Source organism: Hevea brasiliensis, chromosome 18, assembly GCF_030052815.1.
Source record: "Hevea brasiliensis isolate MT/VB/25A 57/8 chromosome 18, ASM3005281v1, whole genome shotgun sequence".
In the NCBI taxonomy this organism is placed as follows: domain Eukaryota; kingdom Viridiplantae; phylum Streptophyta; class Magnoliopsida; order Malpighiales; family Euphorbiaceae; genus Hevea; species Hevea brasiliensis.
In genome coordinates this window covers 37,646,252-37,672,211 of record NC_079510.1, presented here as the reverse complement: position 1 = coordinate 37,672,211, position 25,960 = coordinate 37,646,252, and the positions used below count along the sequence as shown (strand labels likewise).

Sequence of the window (25,960 nt, the reverse complement as noted above, 5' to 3'; positions counted from 1 at the left end):
TGTAAACTACAATTACTCAGATAATAAAATTGTTTCTATTTTTATTCTTATTCTTATTATTATTATTTTTACTTAGAGTTAATGTTATTCTCATATTAGTTTATATGCATTAAAATTAAATTTCGTTTTAAATGATTTCAAAAAAAATATTTTATTATTTATTAAATGCATTCAAAATTTTAAATAATTCAAAATGCTTTTTAAAAAAATTGAACTCTCTAAGTAATAAAAAGGTAAAATTCTAATTATTGCTAATTAAACTAACTTTATTGAGTCTGATGTTAAATTGCTCTAGAGTTTAAATTTAAAAAACTTACATTAATATTCAATTTTAATTATTTTCTTGATATATTTATACTATAATTAATAAACTTTGGTTAATATTAATTATGTTATATTGCTTAGTAATTGTTTAAAAAGTTTTTGAATAATATATATATATATTATAAATTATTTAATGATTATATTTTTAATACTATAATAAGTAGCCATTATTATTAGATAAATTACAATATATTACTATATATTTATTTTATATACCTATAATTTTATACAATACATACACATTTTTTTTTCTTTTGCACTATCTTTACACTTTTCATATTAATAATATTATTTTTTAGAATATTAATAATATTATTAAATAAATATAATATTTAAATATATTATATTTGTTTAATATATTAAGAGGATATACAAATTTTATATTTTAAAATGATGAAAATATCCTATGATTTAATCAATCTCAAATTATTCTATATCTTTATATTCTTTATTATTTTTATTTTGAAATTTTTATTAAAATTTTGAGTGATTAAAAGTTCAGTATGCAAAAAGTAATAAAATAAAATATAAAATAGTTAATAATAAGTTTGAAATATTATTTTTTTATATATTAAAATTAAAAATATATAAACTAAAAATATTTTATATATTAAAATTCTTATTTGTCACGTGCGGGCAATTTCCTATTTTTAAATTAATTAATTTAATTGTATTAAATTTTCTTTTTTAATTAATTATTCAATTACTTTAAATTATAATTAAGTTATTAATTTTCTAATTATGTATATATAAATTACAAATTACTAAATGATTACTCTCTCAACGTAATAATAAGTAGCTATTATTGTTTAAAAAAATTGTAATATATTAGCATACATTTATTTATTATTAATATTATTTTATATAGTAATATCAATATTATTGAATAAAAAAATATTTGAATGTATTATATTTTTTCAATATAATAAGATGAGATAAATAATGTGATATTTTAAAATGATAAAAATAACGTTGTATAATATAATCAACTTCAAATTATATTAATTCTTTAATAAATATTTTCATTATATTACAATAAATGATATTTAATTTTTAAAATTTGTTAGATTAATAGAAAATGACGATATTTCAATACCCACCAAAAAAAAGTTACACTTTATAAAAATATAAAGATATATTAAAAAAAATATATAATAAAATATTATTTTTTAATTAATAATAATATCATATATTTTTTTTATTATTAAAATTAAATTATTCAATTCATTATTATTAATTTAATATAATATTTTATTCTATTAATTAAAAAAATATTATATTTATATAAAATAACATTATTATTCCATTAGTCTAGTATATTTTATACAAAGTGATTACTAAAAAAAAAAAACACTTCATATTTATGAGATAAAAAATTTCATAAAGTTTAATTTTTTTAATTAATAAAGTAATCATAAAAATTACTATTAATTTATATATATAAAAATTAAATAAAGTCTTTTAATTAATTATCCATGTGTATCTTATGCATTCTGCTAATTCATCAATATGGTAATTAGAGTGATGATTACATCCGAAACTCTCAATTCTTTATTTATGGCTGGCTTACAAGTGCCAGCTAAAAGCTCACATGGCGGCCATGGCATCATATTACAAGAATGATACATGGACATCCAAGAAAGGATCACACAGTTTAACATGGTATCTCTGCAAAGCCCTCCTCGTGGCAGCAGAGGAAAGTGGAGTACTTCTCCATGACGCGTTGGCACTCAGGGCACTTCAGGTGCTCAGGGATCCTAGCGGCAGTGCTTGGGAACTCGAAAGGGCAGCAAGGGTGAGCGACACCGTGAAGCTTGTCATGGTGTTCTTTGAAGGACAAATCATACTCTATCAATGTAGGCAAAACTATGGTGCTGTGCCCATTAACCACAACGTTAGACCCTTTACTGAGCACAGCCCATCCACCTTCTTTGTCACAGCGAAGCAGTTTCTTGATTTCTTGCATTATAGGTTCATTTTCATCGATATTGACGAGTTGAATCTTGGAGAATAGCATGCTTTCTAGCCTGATCCAGAAGAACCATATCATGGTCAGGTCCTGCCAGACGTAGCTGAACTTTTCAAAATTGATTGAGTCTATGACTCGCTGGACTTTGTCCCCCTTGCTGCTCTTGCCCACGTACACCATCTCGAGTGGTACGCTTGCTGCCAGTGCAACTGCTCGTGCGTTGTTAGTGAACCTCCTCACCCACCCGACATCGTCTCCATACAAGAAAATGTACTTTTCTTCTTTAATCTGTTCAAGAAATTTTAGTAGATGTTAATATTAGTTTAAAGACATATTTAGAGGAGTTTAATTAGTGTGATTAATTAAATAATTGCCCAGTTGAGAATAGTTGGGTCAATTTCATCAACCAGGAGGTCAAGCCTCCATGTTTCTTCCTTCCAGAGAGATTCTTCTCTCAAGCTAGTGAAAGGGAAAGCATTGCTTCCCCAAATCCACATCATAGGTAGTGCATTAGGGCAAACCACTAGGCCCTGACGGTCAAGCACCACCCGGATGGGCTTGTCCCTGAAGTGCCACACCTCCTTGATGAATCTAAAGACCACTTTTTCGATTATTAACGAGTGGTCCACCGAGCACCATGGCATCGTAGCCTGCAGGGCCTCAAACTGCTTTTGCATAGAATCATTCCAGGGCACTGTACAGTCCACATTTGGGATCCAAACCACCTCATACTTACTCTCCAGCCTGGTGGCAAGGACCCTGGACTCATTGTAAATCTGTACAAGAAGCAAAAGCTCATCGTGGGAAATGTCTAGCCCCGAAACAAGCAATAGCACATTCTTCCTTCTCAGCACATCAATGTTAACCTATTCAAGCAACAATAAATATAAAAGGGTGTTAACCTGCAGGTTTTTTTCAGGAAATGGGTGATCGTTAAAAGAATATGAAGGTGTGCTTTGGAAAGAAAATTTTTATTTTGTTGAATAAATTTAAGTGAAAAAAAAAGGGAAATATAATCGAACCCTTTTCTTGGTGGCTCCATGAAAAAGCAGCGGCTGCCAATAATCTTTGGATTTAATCAACGCTTTGAGAACTCTCATGCAGTCTATCTGGGTCGTTTGGAAATCACTTAAAAGTTTCTGGTATGTTTCAATCTCCTTTCTTTCATCTGCAATTTGTGGTATGATTCAATCTCCTTTTTTTCATCTGCAATAAGGCGCAGTTCAGTTACTTCTATAGAATCTCTTTATATTTGCAACTAGAGAATTGTCGGTACCAATAAACGTTCGCTATTAATAATCTTAATATATAAATAATTTTAATTTTTGTATATTTTAATTTTAATTTATGAAAATAAAATAATATCTTAAATTTTTTAATAATTAATTTATATTTTATTTTTATATTGAGTAAACTTAAAGATATAGTAATATAATATGAATATTAATTAAAAATATGGAATCATTTAAAATTGCTTCAATCATATGATTATTTTCATCATTTTAAACATCAAAATTTGTTACATCCTCTTAATATATTTAAGAAATTTGATATATTCAAATATTATCTTCTTTTAATAATATTAATATTAAACTTAAAAGTAATATTAATGATATGAAAAAATATAAATATAGTGCAAAAGGAAAAAAAAAATATATATATATATAAGTACTACATAAAATTAGGATTTTTTTTTAGTCCTGGTTTACCCAAAATATAAAATGTATAGTGAAACTTACTTATTAAATATATGAGTCTTATATATTTTTATTTTAGGTCTATAATATATTTAATCTAAATAAGAATTTCTCATAAAATTATAGTTATATGTAACAAACATATGTTAATGCATTGTAACTTATATTATAATAATCACTATATTATTATAGTATTAAGAAGGTAACTATTAAACAATTTATAATATATATAATACATATTTAGAGAATTAATAATTTAATTATAATTTAAAGAAATTGAACAACCAATTAATACTAAAATAAAATTAAATAAATTTTATCAACATTAAAAAATTATTTTTTTATTAAAAAATAATATAATAATTTATAAATAACAAATTTAATCACAAAAATCTTTAGTTTAATAGTTTGTTGTTAAAGAAAATAATAATAATAATAATAATAATAATAATAATAATAATAATAATAATAATAAAAGAGAATTAAATTTAATATAAAAAAGTAATAATTATTAATCAAGTAAATTCTTTATGGAAATGCTATGTGACAGTATCACAAAATGTAATAACACGAGTCAGCCTCTTGGAAATTTCTGACACACACATATATATGCCCATGCTTTTCACATAAATTTATTAATTTTTAATATATTTATATTTAAAATAAAAATAGACCAATTATAATAGAAGAAATTCAAATTTAACATTACACAAGCATATGTATAAAAGAATATATAAAATATTAATGAAATAATTATTAGTATAAACTTACTATTTCAGGTAATTAAAAAATATTATAAATAAAAAATAAAATAGAAAATATACTTCCATTTAGAAAAATTAAAATCAATCTAATAATAATTTAATTGTATAAATAATTTTAATTATATTCTTTTAATTTTATTATATGAAAATAAGTTAATATTTTAAATTTATTATTAATAACTCTATATTTTATTTTTATTATAATAAAAATAATAAAAAATATAGCAATATAGTAAAAATATTTATTAAAAATATGAAATAATTTAAAGTTGATTAAATTATATAATCATTTTTATTATTTTTGTGACGCCCCTTACCCGTCTAATGTATAGCCGAGTAAGAAGTGCCACATTCGGTGTCAGAGCACCCTATCTTATCTTAACATGTCTATTATAAACTTTTAATATCATTTAAAAGCAGGCATTCCATATGTGAATTTTTTTTTTATAACAATTTATTTCTATGGATATCTAGGCAGAGCCTCCTTTGTTTTATTAGCGTCTGGCGGGTTCCACTAGTTACCTGTTAAACAATTCCATATCTGTCTTATATATCCATAGTCATATCATATCATATCATTTCAAGAAATGAAACTCATTCATTCATTCAGATGGAAATTTATATACAAAAGCTTACAAGCTTATTTACAATCCCAAAATGTAAATTTCATTTATTTACAACACAAAATATAACTACATGAAGTTTATATACAATAAACCAAAATACTAAGTCTAGTACATGGTCCCTACCAAAACACAAAAAATTAATGAGGTGAACTCTAGACGGTATGCAAATCTGGTCAACTGCGGTCAGAAAACTATTGTAGCGGCTGCTGATCTCCAGTACTTACGTAATGAAAAATCCAATGTGCTAAGCAAATTGCTTAGTGGTGCATAATCTTAAAGCAGAATAGCTAAATGGTTTAAAATGACAATAAGATCTGTAATTTCATAATTCTAAGTCAATAGCATTTTTTATAGCACTTTGGAATCAATATATTTATTAGGATCTTATCTATGCATATATTTCATTTTCAGTCTCCTTAAACTCATATTAGTAAATTTGTCATTAATTCTAAGTCATTTATAAATTACCTGCACTTTGGGAATAAATTAATTATCAGTATCTTTTCTGTTCATTTCTTATACAGTTTAAGTCATTTATGACTTTTCTGTACTTTGAAAATAAATTAATTATCAGTATCTTTTCTTTTAATTTCTCATACAGTCTAAGTCATTTATGATTTTTTTGTACTTTGGTAATAAATTAGTTATCAGTATCTTTTCTGTTCATTTCTCATACAGTCTAAGTCATTTATGACTTTTCTGTATTTTGGTAATAAATTAATTATCAGCATCTTTTCTGGGTATTAATTTTATTCTTTGGCTTTTTAAACTCATATTAGAGACTTTGAAATCATATCAATGTATTTTATGTCATATCGGTGTATTTCATATCATATCTGTTTTTTATGTCATATCGGTGTATTTTATGTCATATCTGTATTTTTATGCCCAAGTAACCTATAACAAATTATAATGCTGGATACACGGGAGTATACGGGTTAGACAGCCATATGTCTACCCTGTATACATCTGTCAAGCGCGAGGCCAGCTGTCAGGCACGAGGCCTACTGTTAGGCACGAGGCCTGCTGTCAAGCTTGTAAAGCCAGAAATAAGATTAGGCATAATGGCCAATAGGTAGGCATATAGCCTGTAGAACAATCATATTAGACATATATTATCAGTTCATGATTTGCTCTGTAAGCAGTACTGCTATCTGTGGTCCCTAATTGATATACCAATCGATCCAACTATATACATATAAGCCCAGGCATACTTTGGGCAAATTAGTACTATTAAGCACTTATAGTTTTATTATTCATGCTATGTACTATTAAGGGTTCATAACATATTTTTTTTATTTCACTTCATGTACTACCAATGCTTTATACCATTTTCATGTCATTATAATGGGAACATAGGTCGCAAGCACTTATTCGTATAACTTATATATTTATTACTCTCATTATTTTATATCATGTACTATACATATTTATATATTGTTATTTCATATATGATGGAAACATAGGTTCCAAGTATGTTTTCATATGACTTATGTGTTTAACAAACCATCTAGGAAATTTACATTTTATGTATTAACTAATTCCATGTCACCTTGTATTGAGAAAGTAGGTCCCACATACCTATTTCATGTAATTTAGCATGTAGTGCCTTATTAGGGATAAGTTCTTACTAAAAACAATTTAATTCAAGAACCTTTCTTTAGGTTTAGTTTCATTGTTTTGACTTTAAATATCAAATTGAGCAATTACACATTATTACTTATTTCTTTGAAATGTACATATCACTTTATAGTGGAAAAATAACTCCCACATATCTTTTCATGTGGTTTAGTGCTTAATGGCTTGTTAGGGTTAAATTCTTACCATAAGATAATTTATCTAATAGACCTTTCTTTGGTTTCAGTTTTTGTGTCTTACTTTTACCTATCCATATGATCAGTTTATAGCCACTGTTTGGTCACACTTTCTTCATGTAAATTGTTCCTATATGTCTTATCTTTATTTTCCCTTTTGAATCACGTCAATTTGATTTTTAGAACTCAAGTTATGATCGAATAACCATAACTGACTCATTTCCAGATTCTGGTTCCTTAACTAGGCAGCTTTTGGACTTAAAATTTACCTAATTAATGGAACAGGTTGCAGTCACTTTTAGGTAAGGTGATCTTTATAGAAATTGTTGCCCTATGTCTTATGATCATTGAGAAATTTATATCACAATTTTTTAAGTTTTTTGGAATTATTTATAGCCAATTAACTGACCTGGGCTCATGTACCCTGTGCCAACAGGGGCTCAGTTCAGGACAGTGATTGCAGGTCACTTTTTGAGATTTTTAAATTCATAATTTAAGGAAGGTTCCTAAAACAAAGTTATATCCCTGACTCTCAGGTTTTTGAAAAGGTATGGCTCATCCCAATTGGATTTTTTTAGTGGGAGTTATGACTAAAAGACTGTTCTAGGGTCAAGTGAAGTTTGGTCAGATTCCAGGTTTGATATATTAACTTTTTCTAATAATTTGACCTAGTTCTCTTGATTTCTGGGTTTTGATCAAAACACCAATTTTGTAGACCTATGTCTTGTGGACATTTTGGCACTGGTTTCATTTCATTTGAGTTCTTGTAGACCAAGTTATGGCCATTTTGCTAAAACTGGTAGGGTAAGTTTGTGTCCAGCAGTTTCTGGGCAACATAGGTCTGGACAGTTTTGTGACCCAACTTGGGCCAGTAATTTGGTTTGGTTTTTGGCATTTATGGGTTTAGTGGTCTCCATGAAAATTGTAGCCTATATCTAAGCTTTCCAATGGTATCAAATTCAGATCATTTGGACCAGTATAGAGGGAGTCATGACCAAATGAATATGTACTGTTCATTTGGTCATTTTCTGAATTTGGTGCACAGTCATTTGAATTTGGGCAGTGTTTAGGTCAAGATTTGGATAAAATTTGAGCATAATTTCTTCATGGAAAATGGGCTATTTTGGGTCTAGTTTCACCTCCAATTGGTCTCATACTAATTGGAGTCACATAATTTCAGTTATAGTTCAAAACTCATGCTAGACTCATTGAGTCCCAAAACCTGCAGAAAACAAGTACTCCCAATTTCAATTTCCTCCATCTTCCTTACTTCAATTGGCATGCATAGCACTTCTATAAGCAAAAATCTCAACTCAACCAAGTCAATTTCAAGCATTTACATAAAGTCCCCACATCATGTACATAAACCCTAGTTTCAAAGTTTCAATTTGCACAAACACTACACATTCAAACTCCCAACATATCAACTTATCAAACATTCTCATGGAACCCATTTTCATTATTTAAAATCATAAAACCCCAAGTGTTCCATGGCTGCCGAAATTTGGACATTTCATTTTTTTATCATTTTTTTATCATTTTCATGTGATACTCACTCATCTCATCATTCTCACAAGATTTAAAGAAGAGAGAAAGTGGTATGTTGCACTTACCTTTGTGACCCAACTTGCAAACTTCAATTTCTCTTCTTCTAATGGCTACCAATGGCTTCCTTATAGGGTGGAGATGATTTTTAATAAAGAGAGCTAAAGGTTTTGATGGGTAAATGAAGAAGAAATCAAGCTTTAAGCTTGACAATAATGGTGGAAGGGAGAGACCAAGGGAAACGGCAAGGAGAGAGAGAAGAAGAAGAAGAAGATGGTTGGTCGGATTTTGTCTCTTGTGGGTATATATATGTGTGTGTGTGTGTGTGTGTGTGTGTGTACTTAATTTTTTTTTTAAATTTCATAAGCCTTTTTTTTTTCTTTTTTTTTCTTTTCTTTTCTTTTCCCTTCTTTTTTTTTTCCAATTCATTTCATAAATTTTAATTTATGTTAATTATTTCATTCTCTCAATTTTTAATTTAACATTTAGGTTAAAATTTACCTATAGGGGGTGAAATGACCAAAATGCCATTCAGTGTGCATATCGGGTTATTTTTATTATTTTTGTACCAATTAATAAATTCTCTAAATTTTATTTTATTTTCTCTAAATTTTCTTTAATATCTTTGATGTCATTTTTTTACCTAAATAAACCTTTAATTAGGTCCCAAAATTATTTCCTATATTTTGTTAAATTTTCTTAACATTTATTCCATCAATTTATGCTTCCTCACTATAGTTTAAGTATAGTTTCAGACATCCTGATTGTCCGAATAGATATTAGTTATCAGAACAGTAGAATGTTCGGACTACCTATAGTGAGGGCATTACAATTCTTTCCTTCTAAATAGAAATTTCATCCTCGAAATTTACCTGATGTGAAGAGCTGAGGGAACTGTTGCCTCATCGTCTCCTCGCTCTCCCATGTCGCTTCTTCTGTGTTGTGGTGTCTCCACAACACTTTCACTAATGGGATCCTCTTGTTTCTGAGTTCTTTCACTTCCCGTGCTAAAATTCTAACTGGTTCTTCTTCATATGTCAAATCAGGTTGCACAATTATCTCCTCTGCTGAAATGACATGTGAAGGATCTGATCTGTATCTCCTGAGCATCGACACATAGAATATATTGTGAATCTTATCCAGCTCAGGTGGTAAAGCTAGCCTATAGGCTACTGGACCTACACATTTAATGACATCGTATGGACCAATAAACCTAGGGCTTAACTTACCCTTATTACCAAATCTTAGCACTTTCTTCCAAGGTGATACCTTGAGAAACACCTTATCACCAATCTCATACTCTATATCCTTTCTCTTCAGGTCGGCATATGACTTCTGTCTATCTGAGGTGACTTTCAAGTTATCTCTGATATGTTTCACTTTTCCCTCTGTCTATCCACCATGTAACGCCCTCACCACAGGTAGTCCGTACATTTTACTGTTCCGATGACTAATGTCTGTTCGGACAGTTAAAATGTCTGGAACTACACCTAGACTATAGTGAGGAGACATAAATTGAAGAAATAAATGTTAAGAAAATATAGAAAAAATGTAGAGAAAAAAATAAATTAAAGTTTAGAGAATTTATAAATTGGAACAAAAATAATAAAAATAACCCAATATGCACTACTAAGGGCATTTTGGTCATTTCATCCCTAAAGGTGAATTTTGACCTAAATATCAAAATAAAAAAATTTAGAGGATAAAATTATTAACATTAATTAAAATTTATGAAATAGATTAGGAAAATGAGAAGAGAAAAGAAAAGAAGAGAAAAGAAAAAAAAGAAAAGAAATGAAAAGAAAAAGCTTAGGAAAATTAAAAAAAAAAATTATAAATAGGCGCTAGAGGATAAACTCCCACCCATTTCCATCTTCTTCCTTCATTTCTTCTCTCTCTCTTTCCCTCATTTCCTCCATTGTTGTCAAGCTTCCAAGCTTGATTTCCCAAGCTTTTACACACCAAAACCCATAGCCCACTTTACAAAAAATACTCCCCACACCCTAAGGAAGCCATAGACACCCATTAGAAGCAAGAAATTTGAAGTTAGGGAAGCTAAAGTAAGGTTAGTGCACTAATCCCTCTTCTTCTCTTTATTATACATGAAAAACATGTTTAGCCAAGCATAAATATCATTAAAACAAAAAGAAAATCTTGAGGAAAGAACCCTTGAATTTTTGGCAGCCATAGAACTTGAAGTTTGTTGCTTTTAAGTGATGAAAAATGGTTCCATGAGAATGTGTGATGAGTTGAAATGTTTGGGTGTTTGATTGTGCAGTGTTTGTAAAAATTTAAAACTTTGAAAACTAGGGTTTGTGTAAATGCTTGAGGACTTGGTGTAAATATTAAAATTGACCTATTGAGTTGAGATTATTGCTTATAGAAGTGTATTGCATGTAAATTGAAGTAAGGAAGTTGAAGAAATTGAGATATTGGGAGTGTTCAATTTTCTGCAGGTTTGGACTCAATGAGTCTAATGGGTTTACCCATAACTGAAAATGTGTAACTCCAATTGGTATGAGGCCAATTGGAGGTGAAAATAGACTCAAAATACCCCATTTTTCATGCAGACACCATGCCCAAATTTTGCCAAATCATGACTAATTCTCTGCCCAAACCTGGATGACCAAACATTGAAACCCAAAAAATGACCAAATGAACAGTAGGTGTTCATTTGGTCATAGCTCTCTCTATACTGGTCCAAATGACATAAAATTACATCAATGGAAAGCTTAGACATAGAGCTACACTTTTTATGAAGACCACTTGACCCAGTTTTGCTTTTAACTAAATCAAATTGTTAGCAGAATTTGAGTCACTAAAACTGCCAACCCAAAAAATGACTAAATAAATAGTAGGTGTTCATTTGGTCATAACTCTCTCTATACTAGTCCAAATGACCTAAAATTACATCAATGGAAAGCTTAGACAAAGGGCTACACTTTTCATGAAGATCACTTGACCCAGTTTTGCTTTTAACCAAATCAAATTGTTAGCAAAAGTTGAGTCATTAAAACTGCCAACCCAGAAAATGACCAAATGAACAGTACATGTTCATTTGGTCATAACTCTCTCTATACTGGTCCAAATGACCTAAAATTACATCAATGGAAAGCTTAGACATAGGGATACACTTTTTATGAAGACCACTTGACCTAGTTTTTCTTTTAACCAAATCAAATTGTTGGCACAAGTTGAGTCACTAAAACTGCCAACCCAGAAATTGTCCAAAATACTGTTCCTTTAGTATGCTTGACCTGTTTTGGCAAAAATGCCATAACTTGGTCTCTAAAGCTGCAAATTGAGTGAAACTAGTGCTAAAAGTTTTATAAGACATAGCACAACAATTTTTATGTTTTGACCAAGCTCTAGAAATCATTGCATCCTAGGGAAAATATTAGCCAAAATTAGGAATTGAAATCTAGAAAATGTTAAGTTGAACCCAGAATGCCATTTGATACCTGTGTGTTCATTTGGCCATAACTCCCACTAGGAAATTCCATTTGAGATGTGCCAATATGATCTGGAAACATGATACTTAGGGCTACAACATTGATTTAGACACCTTTTCTAAATTCTAAATGTAAAGACCCTAAAAAGAGGGTCAAACATACTGCCCAGAAGTTGATTATTACCCTTATAGGACTCAGAGTCCAGGTTAATACACTGACTATCACTCACTATACCAAGCTTAAAAAATTATGAAATTGTACTTGGGAGTCCCTAAGACATAGAGGAACTATCTTGTAAAGGAACCTAAGTCTAAAAATGACCATAAAATGATCAAATGACTGGTCAAAATTTATTGATTAGAAATTGTAAATTCTGGACAGCTTAGAGGCAAAGGGACTAGTTATGGTATTTTGACCATAACTTGAGTTCTATAACCCCAAATTCAGTTATTCAAAAACTAAAATTCAAGTTTAAACATAGAGGAGCATTTGTTATGAAGGAAGTATGACCAAATAGACATCCTAACCTAGTCACTTTCCTAGATAAAGATAACACATCAAAATGAACCTAAAGAAAGGTTCATGGGAAAAAATGCTATATATGATAATTAAAATACTCATGAGGATAATTAAATATTAAAAATGATATGAATATGTAAATTTGGACTAATGTCCTATTAATATGAAATTAATAGTACCAATGAACAGTACCAGAAAATAGTAATAGTGAATAGTGCTAAAATAATTAAAAATGTTTAATTCCCATAGTATGCTTAGACTTATTTATTTAGTTTAGATAAATTAGTATACTAATTAGGGACTACAGATAGCAGTACTGCCTACTGAGAAAATCATGAACTGACAATATATGTCTGGTATAATTGTTCTACAGGCTATATGCCTACTTATTGGCCATTGTGCCTACTTTATTTCTGGCTTTACAAGCTTGACAGTGGGTCTCATGTCTGACAGCTGGCCTCATGCTTGACAGACGTATACTGGATAGACATATGGTTATCTAACCAGTATACACTCGTGCATCCAGCTTTTATAATTTGTTATAGGTTTGTTGGGCACTGATAAAAATTAATTAAGACTTAAAATACAATAAGTAATCATAAAAGATCCCGATAATGTTAATTGTTTCCAAAAAGCAATAAAAATGTAAAAGACCCAGAAATTATGAGTTGCAGATATTATTTTAAATGTTAAATTATTGTTATTATAAATTATATACCACTAAGCGTTATGCTTAGCGCGTTGGTTTTGTATCGCGAAGGTACTGGAGATCAGTCCCAGCAGCCGCAGTAGCAGTACCAGTAGTGCACTGACAGAGCTCTGACTAGATCTGCCACTATCTAGAGTCACCTCACCAGTCTTTTGTATTTTGATAGGGCCCATATATAGACTAGTATTTTGATTCATTATGTCTAGTCATGATATATTTCATTTTGGACTTGTAGTTAAACTTGAGATTAAAATGAAAACTTGTAATTTATTATCTATGAATTTCCATATGAATGCAATAGATAATACTTCATTTTGAGATCTCATAAATAATTGTTAATGATATGATAAAAGAGAATATGATATGGAAATATGTGAGATGACTATGAATATGTTAACAGGTGATAGTGGAACCCACCAGAAGCTAATAAAACAAGGAAGGCTCTGTCCGGGTCTCCACAGAAATAAGTAAAAAAAAAAAAATTCTATACATAGAATACATGTTTTAAATGACATCAAAAGTTTACAATAGATATGATAAAACAAGATAGGGTGCTATGTATTTTGAAACCCAAAAAATGAAACCCATCAATGGAAAGCTTATTTGGTGTTCATTTGGATGACCAAACATTGAAACCCAAAAAATGACCAAATGAACAGTAGGTGTTCATTTGGTCATAGCTCTCTCTATACTGGTCCAAATGACATAAAATTACATCAATGGAAAGCTTAGACATAGAGCTACACTTTTTATGAAGACCACTTGACCCAGTTTTGCTTTTAACTAAATCAAATTGTTAGCAGAATTTGAGTCACTAAAACTGCCAACCCAAAAAATGACTAAATAAATAGTAGGTGTTCATTTGGTCATAACTCTCTCTATACTAGTCCAAATGACCTAAAATTACATCAATGGAAAGCTTAGACAAAGGGCTACACTTTTCATGAAGATCACTTGACCCAGTTTTGCTTTTAACCAAATCAAATTGTTAGCAAAAGTTGAGTCATTAAAACTGCCAACCCAGAAAATGACCAAATGAACAGTACATGTTCATTTGGTCATAACTCTCTCTATACTGGTCCAAATGACCTAAAATTACATCAATGGAAAGCTTAGACATAGGGATACACTTTTTATGAAGACCACTTGACCTAGTTTTTCTTTTAACCAAATCAAATTGTTGGCACAAGTTGAGTCACTAAAACTGCCAACCCAGAAATTGTCCAAAATACTGTTCCTTTAGTATGCTTGACCTGTTTTGGCAAAAATGCCATAACTTGGTCTCTAAAGCTGCAAATTGAGTGAAACTAGTGCTAAAAGTTTTATAAGACATAGCACAACAATTTTTATGTTTTGACCAAGCTCTAGAAATCATTGCATCCTAGGGAAAATATTAGCCAAAATTAGGAATTGAAATCTAGAAAATGTTAAGTTGAACCCAGAATGCCATTTGATACCTGTGTGTTCATTTGGCCATAACTCCCACTAGGAAATTCCATTTGAGATGTGCCAATATGATCTGGAAACATGATACTTAGGGCTACAACATTGATTTAGACACCTTTTCTAAATTCTAAATGTAAAGACCCTAAAAAGAGGGTCAAACATACTGCCCAGAAGTTGATTATTACCCTTATAGGACTCAGAGTCCAGGTTAATACACTGACTATCACTCACTATACCAAGCTTAAAAAATTATGAAATTGTACTTGGGAGTCCCTAAGACATAGAGGAACTATCTTGTAAAGGAACCTAAGTCTAAAAATGACCATAAAATGATCAAATGACTGGTCAAAATTTATTGATTAGAAATTGTAAATTCTGGACAGCTTAGAGGCAAAGGGACTAGTTATGGTATTTTGACCATAACTTGAGTTCTATAACCCCAAATTCAGTTATTCAAAAACTAAAATTCAAGTTTAAACATAGAGGAGCATTTGTTATGAAGGAAGTATGACCAAATAGACATCCTAACCTAGTCACTTTCCTAGATAAAGATAACACATCAAAATGAACCTAAAGAAAGGTTCATGGGAAAAAATGCTATATATGATAATTAAAATACTCATGAGGATAATTAAATATTAAAAATGATATGAATATGTAAATTTGGACTAATGTCCTATTAATATGAAATTAATAGTACCAATGAACAGTACCAGAAAATAGTAATAGTGAATAGTGCTAAAATAATTAAAAATGTTTAATTCAAATATTATGCTTATACTTATTTATTTATTATAGATAAATTAGTATACTAATTAGGGACTACAGATAGCAAGATCGCCTCTTGAGAAAATCATGAACGACAATATATATGCAGTATAATTGTTCTACAGGCTATATGCCTACTTATTGGCCATTGTGCCTACTTTATTTCTGGCTTTACAAGCTTGACAGTGGGTCTCATGTCTGACAGCTGGCCTCATGCTTGACAGACGTATACTGGATAGACATATGGTTATCTAACCAGTATACACTCGTGCATCCAGCTTTTATAATTTGTTATAGGTTTGTTGGGCGATAAAAATTAATTAAGACTTAAAATACAAAAAGTAATCAAAAAATATCCCGAAAATGTTAATTGTTTCCAAAAAGCAATAAAAATGTAAAAGACCCAGAAATTATGAGTTGCAGATATTATTTTAAATGTTAAATTATTGTTATTATAAATTATATACCACTAAGCGTTATGCTTAGCGCGTTGGTTTTGTATCGCGAAGGTACTGGAGATCAGTCCCAGCACAGATGCGATGCAGTGAGTGCATTGACAGAGCTCGACTAGATGCGCCACTATCTAGAGTCACCTCACGATCTTTTGTATTTTGATAGGGCCCATATATAGACTAGTATTTTGATTCATTATGTCTAGTCATGATATATTTCATTTTGGACTTGTAGTTAAACTTGAGATTAAAATGAAAACTTGTAATTTATTATCTATGAATTTCCATATGAATGCAATAGATAATACTTCATTTTGAGATCTCATAAATAATTGTTAATGATATGATAAAAGAGAATATGATATGGAAATATGTGAGATGACTATGAATATGTTAACAGGTGATAGTGGAACCCACCAGAAGCTAATAAAACAAGGAAGGCTCTGTCCGGGTCTCCACAGAAATAAGTAAAAAAAAAAAAATTCTATACATAGAATACATGTTTAAATGACATCAAAAGTTTACAATTCTAAATGTGTCACACGTCGCTCGGCTACACTATAGACGGGTGAGGGGCGTCACACACCAGGTCTGGGCCCACTACTTTTTCTTCACCCATCTCTGTCCAGCATAAGAGAGTTTTGCATCTCTTCCCATATAATGCTTTATATGGAGCCATCTTTACACTGGCTTGGTAGCTGTTATTGTAAGCGAATTCTACCAAAGGAAGATATTTCTCCCAATTCCCTTCAAAATCGATGACATAGCCTCTTAACATATTTTCCAATACCTATCATATAATTCATGTCATATCATTACTATCATGTCTTTAACATCTATAACAAATTTAATAAGTTTTAAGGGTTACCTATATCACCTTTTCGGATTATCCATCCGTCTGGGGATGAAAAGCCGTACTGAAGTGCAGTTGAGTGCCCAATGATCCCTGTAACTTCTGTCAAAGTAATTCTCAAGTCTCGGTTAGATATGAGTGATATCGACACTCTGTGTAACCATACTATCTCAGCTATGTAGATCTCTGCTAATCCTTAGTCTGTCTTACTAGATCTATCTCTATAACCTTATCCCTATCTTGATTTACTATCGAAAATATGTAGCTCTACACAATTATCCCAAGTTGGTACTATGATCTGCAGCTTATAGCACAAACATTGAGAACATTGCATAGTTATCATGGTATATCCCAATAGATCAAGTTTTTCCTATACTTATCCTCAATCAGTTCTGCACTCATCCACTTTCATCTCGTATACAGGCTCTTTCTTATTTCCATCCATTATTTTTAACACGATCCTTTTCGGTTGATAATCTACAATCACCTGATGACCTAAAGGGTTGGTGACAAGTATGTCATCTTCTGACCCATCTATCGGTATCCTTTTCCAATAAGAGGTACAATGCATATATAGGAGTGAACATAATTAGGGTTTATCAATACATATTTAAAGGTGTTATAATTAGAAAATGTACCTCTGACAATGTCTACTAGGTTTGGCTCCTCTCGAGCCATAGCGTACACTCAGGGTGCAACTTCAACCTCGGGATGTTCTATAGTCTCAGAAGCCTTCTGTGATGTACCAGCTATCTTTTGTCTCATCGGTCTTCTACCCCTCTGTACTATCAGGGCAGACCTCTGAGTCTGTGGTGGAGCTGTGGGAGCACTCCTCTGTGGGCAATCTCTCATAAAATGCTCTGTTGACCCACATATGAAACATCCACCCGTCAGCAGTCTACACTTTCCTCTGTGGTTCTTCCCACAATGTGTACAAACTGGCACCTGGGTTGATCTCCTTGCTATAGGACTCGCAGAACTGCTAACTGATACACTCGTCAAACCTCCTCTCCTCGGGGTAAACCAGAACCTCTGCTTCTGTTCTCTGCTCTGAATCTGACCTTGAGACCCCTTGGGTTTCTTGCTCTCTGTAGCAGCTGTGCTAGACTAGCCAGGTCCAGACCCTCTCTTACGCCATCTATCCCTCCTGAATTGCTCATCATTTTTAACTCTCTCTACTAGGGTCCTATATACTGGCTGTGGAGGTAGTGGCATAGCTTCGGTAACCTGACTGAGCAATTGAGTCATTTGCTCTAGAAAGGCCTGCTGTGTCCTTATTAAAGTATTCAACGATGGTTCTGCTCTACTGCTACTGCGCTCCCGACTAAACACAGGTGCAGGTGCGTGACTCTCTACCTCTTCCTCTATTAGTTTTAGAGACATGTGCTCTGATGGATCGGATGCCATCAATCCTATAAAATAGACAAAGAACAGATCTGCATTAGTGTCACCTCGACTCTATCTAAAGGCCCATGCATGTGATGCAAACTATTTTCTTTCTATCTATCTAGGTCTAGGACCGCCTAAACCTTTGCTTTGATATCACTAAATGTGACGCCCCTTACCCGTTTACTGTATAGCCGAGCAAGAAGTAACATATTCAGTGCCGAAACACCCTATCATATCTTAACATGTCTATTGTAAACTTTTAATATCATTTAAAAGTAGGTATTCCATTTGTGGAAATTTTTTTTTTCTTTTTTTTTATAATAATTTATTTCTGTTACCCGGGCAGAGCATCCTCTGTTTTATTAGCGTCTAGCAAGTTTCACTAGTTACTTGTTAAAAACAATTCCATATCTGTCTTATATATCCATAGTCATATCATATCATATCATTTCAAGAAATGAAACTCATTCATTCATTCAGATGGAAATTTATACACAAAAGCTTATAAGCTTATTTACAATCCCAAAATGTAAATTTCATTTATTTACAACACAAAACATAACTACATGAAGTTTATATACAATAAACCAAAATACTAAGTCTAGTACATGGGCCCTACCAAAATACAAAAGACTAATGAGGTGAACTCTGGACTGTATGTAGATCTAGTCAACTGCGGTCAGAATACTATTATGGCTGCTGCTGCTGTGGCGACTGCTGATCTCCAGTACCTACGCGATGAAAAATTCAACGCGCTAAGCAAATTGCTTAGTGGTGAATGATCTTAAAGCAGAATAGCTAAATGGTTTAAAATGACAATAAGATCTGTAATTTCATAATTCTAAGTCAATAGCATATTTTATAACACTTTGGAATCAATATATTTATCAGGATCTTATCTATGCATATATTTCATTTTCAGTCTCCTTAAACTCATATCAGTAAATTTGTCATCAATTCTAAGTCATTTATAAATTTCCTGTACTTTGGGAATAAATTAATTATCAGTATCTTTTATGTTCATTTCTCATACAGTCTAAGTCATTTATGACTTTTTTGTACTTTGGAAATAAATTAATTATCAGTATCTTTTCTGTTTATTTCTTATACAGTCTAAGTTTGTCACACCTTACCCCTCTGTAAGGCATAACATGATTCCGTAGAATACCTAATGAACTACGGAACTTCACCTATCGATAATTCATTAAGTACGCTACAAGGGATTTTAAAACTATTTTCTTACATTTTGGAAGTGGTGAGTATTTTGGTAGGAATTAAAGTCATTTAATTGAAGTTTCAAAACTAGTTAAAACTTTTGCCTATTTTATTTTTTCGCAAATTTTATAAAAATTTCGACAGAGTGCCGTCTGTATTTTGAGAAAACAGTTCTTCAAATACCTGAGAAAAACACTTCCAATAAATTTTTCCACAACTCCCAACCTCTAAATAATCTCAATTCAACATAACTCAAATCAATTCCACAATTCAATCAAAGTTTATCATCTCAAAATGTTTCGTCATTTCATTCACATTGCATATAAAATTTAATTTACATATACAGGTCTTAATTTACAAAAAGAAAATCTAAAATACTATTATTATAAGTTACTGTACAACTGCTCAACTTTACATTAATACATAAAACATTACAATATTTACGTCAAATAATTACAAGGGTATAAATAAATACCCATATAAAAGTGATCAAAGAAGTTATTGTCAATCCAGCAGCTCACTCTGCTGCTTTTTCCTTGCCCTTATCTGCGACAACAAAATAAGCTATCGCTGAGTATAAAAATACTCAGTGGTACACAATAAAAATTAAAATGCAGTACATGAAACATTCCTTGACAAATTTACAATTTGAATATTTCATAATCACATTTCACAATTTATCTAAACTCATTATAACACAATTTTGATCAAATAATTTAATAAACATAGTGTTGCCAATTCATACACAACTTAAGCCATGACACAAAATTTCCGATCAATGCCGTGTTGTACACCACGACAAAGCAATCTCCAACCCCACTAATCGAAATCAATAAGGGAGATGGCTAGTTAGCTAATGAGTACTCATCCGATCTACAACCTCAACTGGTAAACCAGAGAGGGAGGAAAATAATCGATTTCAACCCCATAAATGGAGGAGGAATAATAAGGCACTGTCATGCTAAGTGTGAATCAGAAATCCATTTCAAACATTTTATTCAAATATTGCATCAAAAATAAAATCAATTTCCAAAGTTACAATTTCATCACAAAGTGGCAACAAAAAAGTTCTTAAACTCATAATGCGTACTAAATCGATTTTTCAAGGATAAAATGCTGAAATAGGATTTATTGTACACAAACCTGACGTGAGTCGCCTCTAAGCCTTCACTCAGTTTCTCAGACTTTCGGAGTCTTTTTCAGCTGAAACACAAAATTTATAGTGTCTCAGTATCTTACTTCATAACAATTCTAATAACTAATTCCAATATGCTTAAACTTACATTCTTACAAATTTCATGTTGAGGTTATTATTCATGATACTATTCAAGTCAATTTGTTGACTTTCTAAGGCTTAATAGGTATGGGAACTCCAACTTCACCCACATACCACATTTTGGTCACCAATTTTGTTGGTTTTGGTTGTTTTCGCAAAACTTAGGTCTTTTAAGCAAAATTGCCAATTTTTAGTTTTGGTGTCTTATATTGTACTGTTCCATCGGTCATTTTACTGTTAGAATTGGGCTAAGTTTTTTTCATAGAAATTGTCCCTTAATGTCTTAACTTTATTCTCTTTTTTGAATCACTCTATTTAGAGTTTTTTTAGCTCAAGTTATAGCCATTTGAATCATAGCTGCCGGATTGGACTTAACCCAGATTTTTGAGCACCAAACTGGTTCTGGCAGTTTTAGGTCACCAATTTTGGGTGGCTAAATGACTTGGTTAAGAGAATAATTTGGGTCTATGTTCTTCATGAAAGTTTTAGGTCTATATCGCAGCTTTCTATTGGTAAAATTTCAGGTCATTTAGACCTTCCTAGCCCAAGTTATGGCCAAATGAACAAATACTGTTCATTTGGACATTTTTGTACAGGTCAGACTGCCTAAGTCTGGATTTGGTCAATTTGTTCACTAGGTTTCAGTCACTTTCTGGGCATGATTTCTAAATGAAAAATGTTCCATTTTGTGTCTATTTTCATTCCCAATTTGCCTCTTACAAATTGGACTTGTAAATTTTCAGTTTTGGTCCCTAAAAGGGACCTTGGTCCTGCTGCCTGCAGCATGACCCTAAGCAATCCGAATTTGCATTTGGTTCCAACACTTCTAACATACTCCAATTGGTCACAAATGACCATTTCTCACCTCAAACCAAGTCCAACACACCATTTAACACATTCTCACATTTTTGTCTCCAAAACCCTAGATGCCAAAACCCTAGTTCATGCCATTGATCAATTCCTTAATCAAATCATTACACTAATCACATATTCAACCTTATTTAAGCTCTAATTCATGTTTAGTTTAACTAAACACTATCAAATCTAAAACCTTATTAAGCTGGCTGAATTCACATATGGTTCCTCAATAAAATTTTCTTTTCATTTAAAGTTTATTTCTAAGTTCAATAAGTTAAAAGTGCAAGAATCAAACTAAAAGTGTTAAGTTTGCTTACTAACCTTACTTTGGATTTCCAAAACTTCAATTCCCTTCTTCTTTTCTTCTTTCTTTCTTGCTCAAGCTTCTTTTCAAGACTAAAAGACCAAGTTTAATTAAGGGAACTATGGGATTTATGGCTAGATCAAGTAGTTCTTCAAGCTCAAAATGAGCTTTAATGGAGGAAAGTGAGGGTGAGGGAGAGAGAGGTGAGAAACGGCTTGAAGAAGATGACTTCTCTTTTTTTTTTTTCCTTTTTTTCTTTTTTTTTTATGTCTTATGGAAGACCATAAATTACCATAAATTTAATTTTTAATTATAATATTTATGGCATCATGCATGATGTCATGCATGATGTCATCTCTTTTCACCTTTTTCATTTTCCTTTTATTTTTGTATTTATTTTTCCATTAGTTCTTTAATTTAATTTCCGATTTTGAAATTTTCTTTTCTCTGATTTTATTTGACAGTTAGGTCAGGAGTCAGCTCTCGGGGTTAATTGACCAAATTGCCCCTCGCCGGTTCAACCCAGTTTGCAAATAATTCAATATTTCTTCCAGCTCCCTGACCTAATTATTTGACTGGCTTAACAATTCTTTTTCATGATTTTCTCTTTTTCACTGTGTTCGCAATAGTCCTAAGGACCGCAGTGTCACATTTCACAGTTCGAAATTTGAGTTTAAATCGACTTCGCAATCCTTCCCGAGAAGGTTATCCATTGCTGTGACTTTCGGCTCATTTAACTTCTTATTTTCTGTTTTTCTTATTTATACTTAACTAATTGATAATTACTAATTATTTGTGTTTATGGCTTATCTAGTTGTCTTAAGTGTGGTTCTAATCCCCTTAATTATCCGGAATGACAATGATCACCGGAACAGTGAAATATACCAGGCTATGCAAATAGGGGTGTTATAATTCTCCCCCCCTTAAAATAAATTTTGGCTCGAAATTTTACCTAGTATCAATCTCTGAATAGCTGTGGGTGCTGTTTCCTCATGTCCTCCTCTCGTTCCCAAGTAGCCTCCTGGCCCGAATGATAGTTCCACAGTACTTTCACTAACGGGATCTGCTTGTTCCGTAGCTGCTTCACCTCATAAGCTAGAATCTCTATGGGTTATTCCTCATATGTGAGGTCTGGATTCACTTCAATTTCTTCTACTGGTAGTACATGAGATGGGTCTGATCGATACCTCCTTAACATAGACACATGGAAGACATTATGTATCTTCTCCAACTCTGGAGGTAGTGCCAAATGATATGCCAAAGGACCCACTCTTTCCAGAACCTCATATGGCCCAATGAAACAAGGACTCAGTTTCCCCGTTCTTCCGAATCTCATGATTCTCTTCTAAGGAGAAACCTTGAGGAATACTTTCTCACCCACTGCATACTCAATATCCCTTCTCTTTAAATCAACGTAGGACTTCTAACAGTCTGATGCAGCCTTAAGTTGATCTCTGATCAATCTAATTTTTTCTTCAGTTTGCTGAACAATTTCTGGCCCAATCATCTTTCTTTCACTCATGTCATCCCAACATAATGGGGTTCTACATTTTCTGCCATACAAAGCTTCATATGGAGGCATCCCAATGCTTGATTGGTAGCTATTGTTGTAAGCAAACTCAATCAAAGGCAAGTATGTATCCCAACTGCCCTCAAATTCAATCACACAAGCCCATAGCATGTCCTCCAAGATCTGAATTACTCTCTCAGATTGGCCATCTGTCTGTGGGTGGAATGCAGTACTGAAGTTCAATCTAGTTCCTAGGGCTCTATGAAGGCTACCCCAGAATCTACAAGTGAACCTAGGATCTCTGTCTAATACGATGAATACTGGCACTCCATGCAGTGTCAAAATCTCATCTATATACAACTTGGCCAATCTTTCTAAACTATAGTCCATCCAAACTGGCAGAAAATGAGCAGACTTGGTCAGTCTATCAACAATGACCCAAACCGCATCATGACTCTTCTGTGTCCTCGGAAGTCCCATCATAAAATCCATAGTTATTCTCTTCCATTTCCATTCTGGTACTGGTAGTGGATGTAATAACCCAGTTGGTACTTGATGCTCTGCCTTCACTTGCTGATAAGTTAGGCATTTGGAAACAAATTCGGCCACATCTCTTTTCATACCCATCCACCAGTAATACTCCTTTAGCCCTCTATACATTTTTGCACCACCAGGGTGCATGGCAAAAGGAGACTCATGTACTTCCTTCAAAATGATCTGCCTCAAATCAACATCATTAGGAACACACATTCTGCCTTGGTGTAGCAATAGAACATCATCTCTTATTGAGAATTCTGGTTTCTTGCCCTGCTGGACTTCTTTCAATAGCTTTTGATACTTCTGATCATTCTGAGCAGCCATTCTGATCTGATCAATCAACATTGGCTGTACATGCCATGCAACTACTGTCTGCCCCTCATCATTAATCTCTTAGCTAGTATGTAATGATCTCAACTCATGTACCATAGACAAAGGAGTAACCCATAGACTTGCCATAATCTTGTGACTTAAGGCGTCAGCCACCACATTAGCTTTCCCTGGTTGATAGTCTATTAGACAATCATAGTCTTTTATCAACTCTAACCATCTCCTCTGTCTCAAATTCAACTCTTTCTGAGGTCCCAGATACTTCAAACTCTTATGATCTGTGTAGATGTAGCATTTCTCCCCATACAAATAGTGTCTCCAGATCTTAAGAGCAAACACAATAGCTGCAAGCTCCAAATCATGTGTCGGATAATTCCTCTCATGCGGTTTTAGCTGGCGTGATGCATATGCAATGACATTTTGATCTTGCATCAATACACAGCCTAACCCATTGTGAGAAGCATCACTGTAAATTGTGTATTCTTTACTCAGAGTAGGTAATGCTAGGACTGGAGCCTTAGTCAAACACCTCTTCAATTCATCAAAACTATGCTGGCATTTATCCGTCCACTGAAATTTCACATCTTTCCTAAGCAGTTTGGTCAATGGAGATGCCAATACGGAGAATCCCTTCACAAGACGGCGGTAGTATCCAGCTAACCCCAAGAAACTGTGAATCTCTGTAATATTTCTGGGTGGCCTCCAATTAAGGACAGCTTCTATTTTACTTGGATCTACCTTGATGCCCTCTACCGATACTACATGCCCCAAGAAAGATATTTCTTTCAGCCAAAATTCACACTTCGACAATTTGGCGTATAGTTGTTTCTCCCTCAAAGTTTGTAGTACAATGTGTAGATGTCTATCATGCTCTTCTGCATTCCTCAAATATACCAATATATCATCTATGAATACCACAACAAACTGGTCGAGGTATGGTCTGAAGATAGTATTCATCAGATCCATAAAAGCAGCCAGAGCATTAGTTAACCCAAATGGCATGACCAAGAACTCATAATGGCCATAGTGGGTTCTAAAGGCAGTTTTAGAAATACTCTGCTCTTGTACTTTCAGTTGATAATAACTTGATCTCAGGTCAAATTTGGAGAACATAGCTGCATCCCTCAACTGATCAAATAAGTCATCAATGCGGGGCAATGGGTATCTATTCTTTATTGTCACCTTATTCAACTGCCGATAGTCAGTGCATAATCGGAGAGTGCCATCTTTTTTCTTTACAAGCAACACTAGCGCTCCCCAAGGTGACACACTAGGGCGGATAAAGCCCTTGTCAAGCAGCTCTTGCAACTGCACTTTCAATTCTTTTAGTTCTGCTGGTGCCACTCTGTATGACGTTATGGAGATTGGGTCCACACCAGGAATAACATCAATCTCAAACTATACTTCTCTTTCTGGAGGTAATCCTGGCAATTCATCAGGAAATACATCCGAAAAGTCACATACCGTAGGGATGTCCCTCAATGCTGGACTACCTACTTGGGTGTCTATCACATGTGCCAAATATACTTCACACCCCTTCCTAATCATTTTTCTGACCAGTGCAGCTGAAATGATGTTTGATGGCAATAACTGTCTCTCCTCA

General features: G+C 32.5%; 1 protein-coding gene across 1 annotated transcript; it reads right to left on the bottom strand.

Annotated features, from left to right (window-relative positions):
- Positions 1-1,978: 1,978 nt before the first annotated feature.
- On the bottom strand, positions 1,979-18,345 carry LOC110667499 (protein SIEVE ELEMENT OCCLUSION B-like). The gene is made up of 4 exons (XM_058140545.1): positions 18,072-18,345; positions 3,316-3,461; positions 2,668-3,159; positions 1,979-2,581 (listed from the first exon to the last, which is right to left on the bottom strand). The coding sequence occupies exons 1-4, from the start codon at positions 18,343-18,345 to the stop codon at positions 1,979-1,981; spliced, it is 1,515 nt and encodes a 504-aa protein (XP_057996528.1).
- Between the last annotated feature and the right edge of the window lie 7,615 nt (positions 18,346-25,960).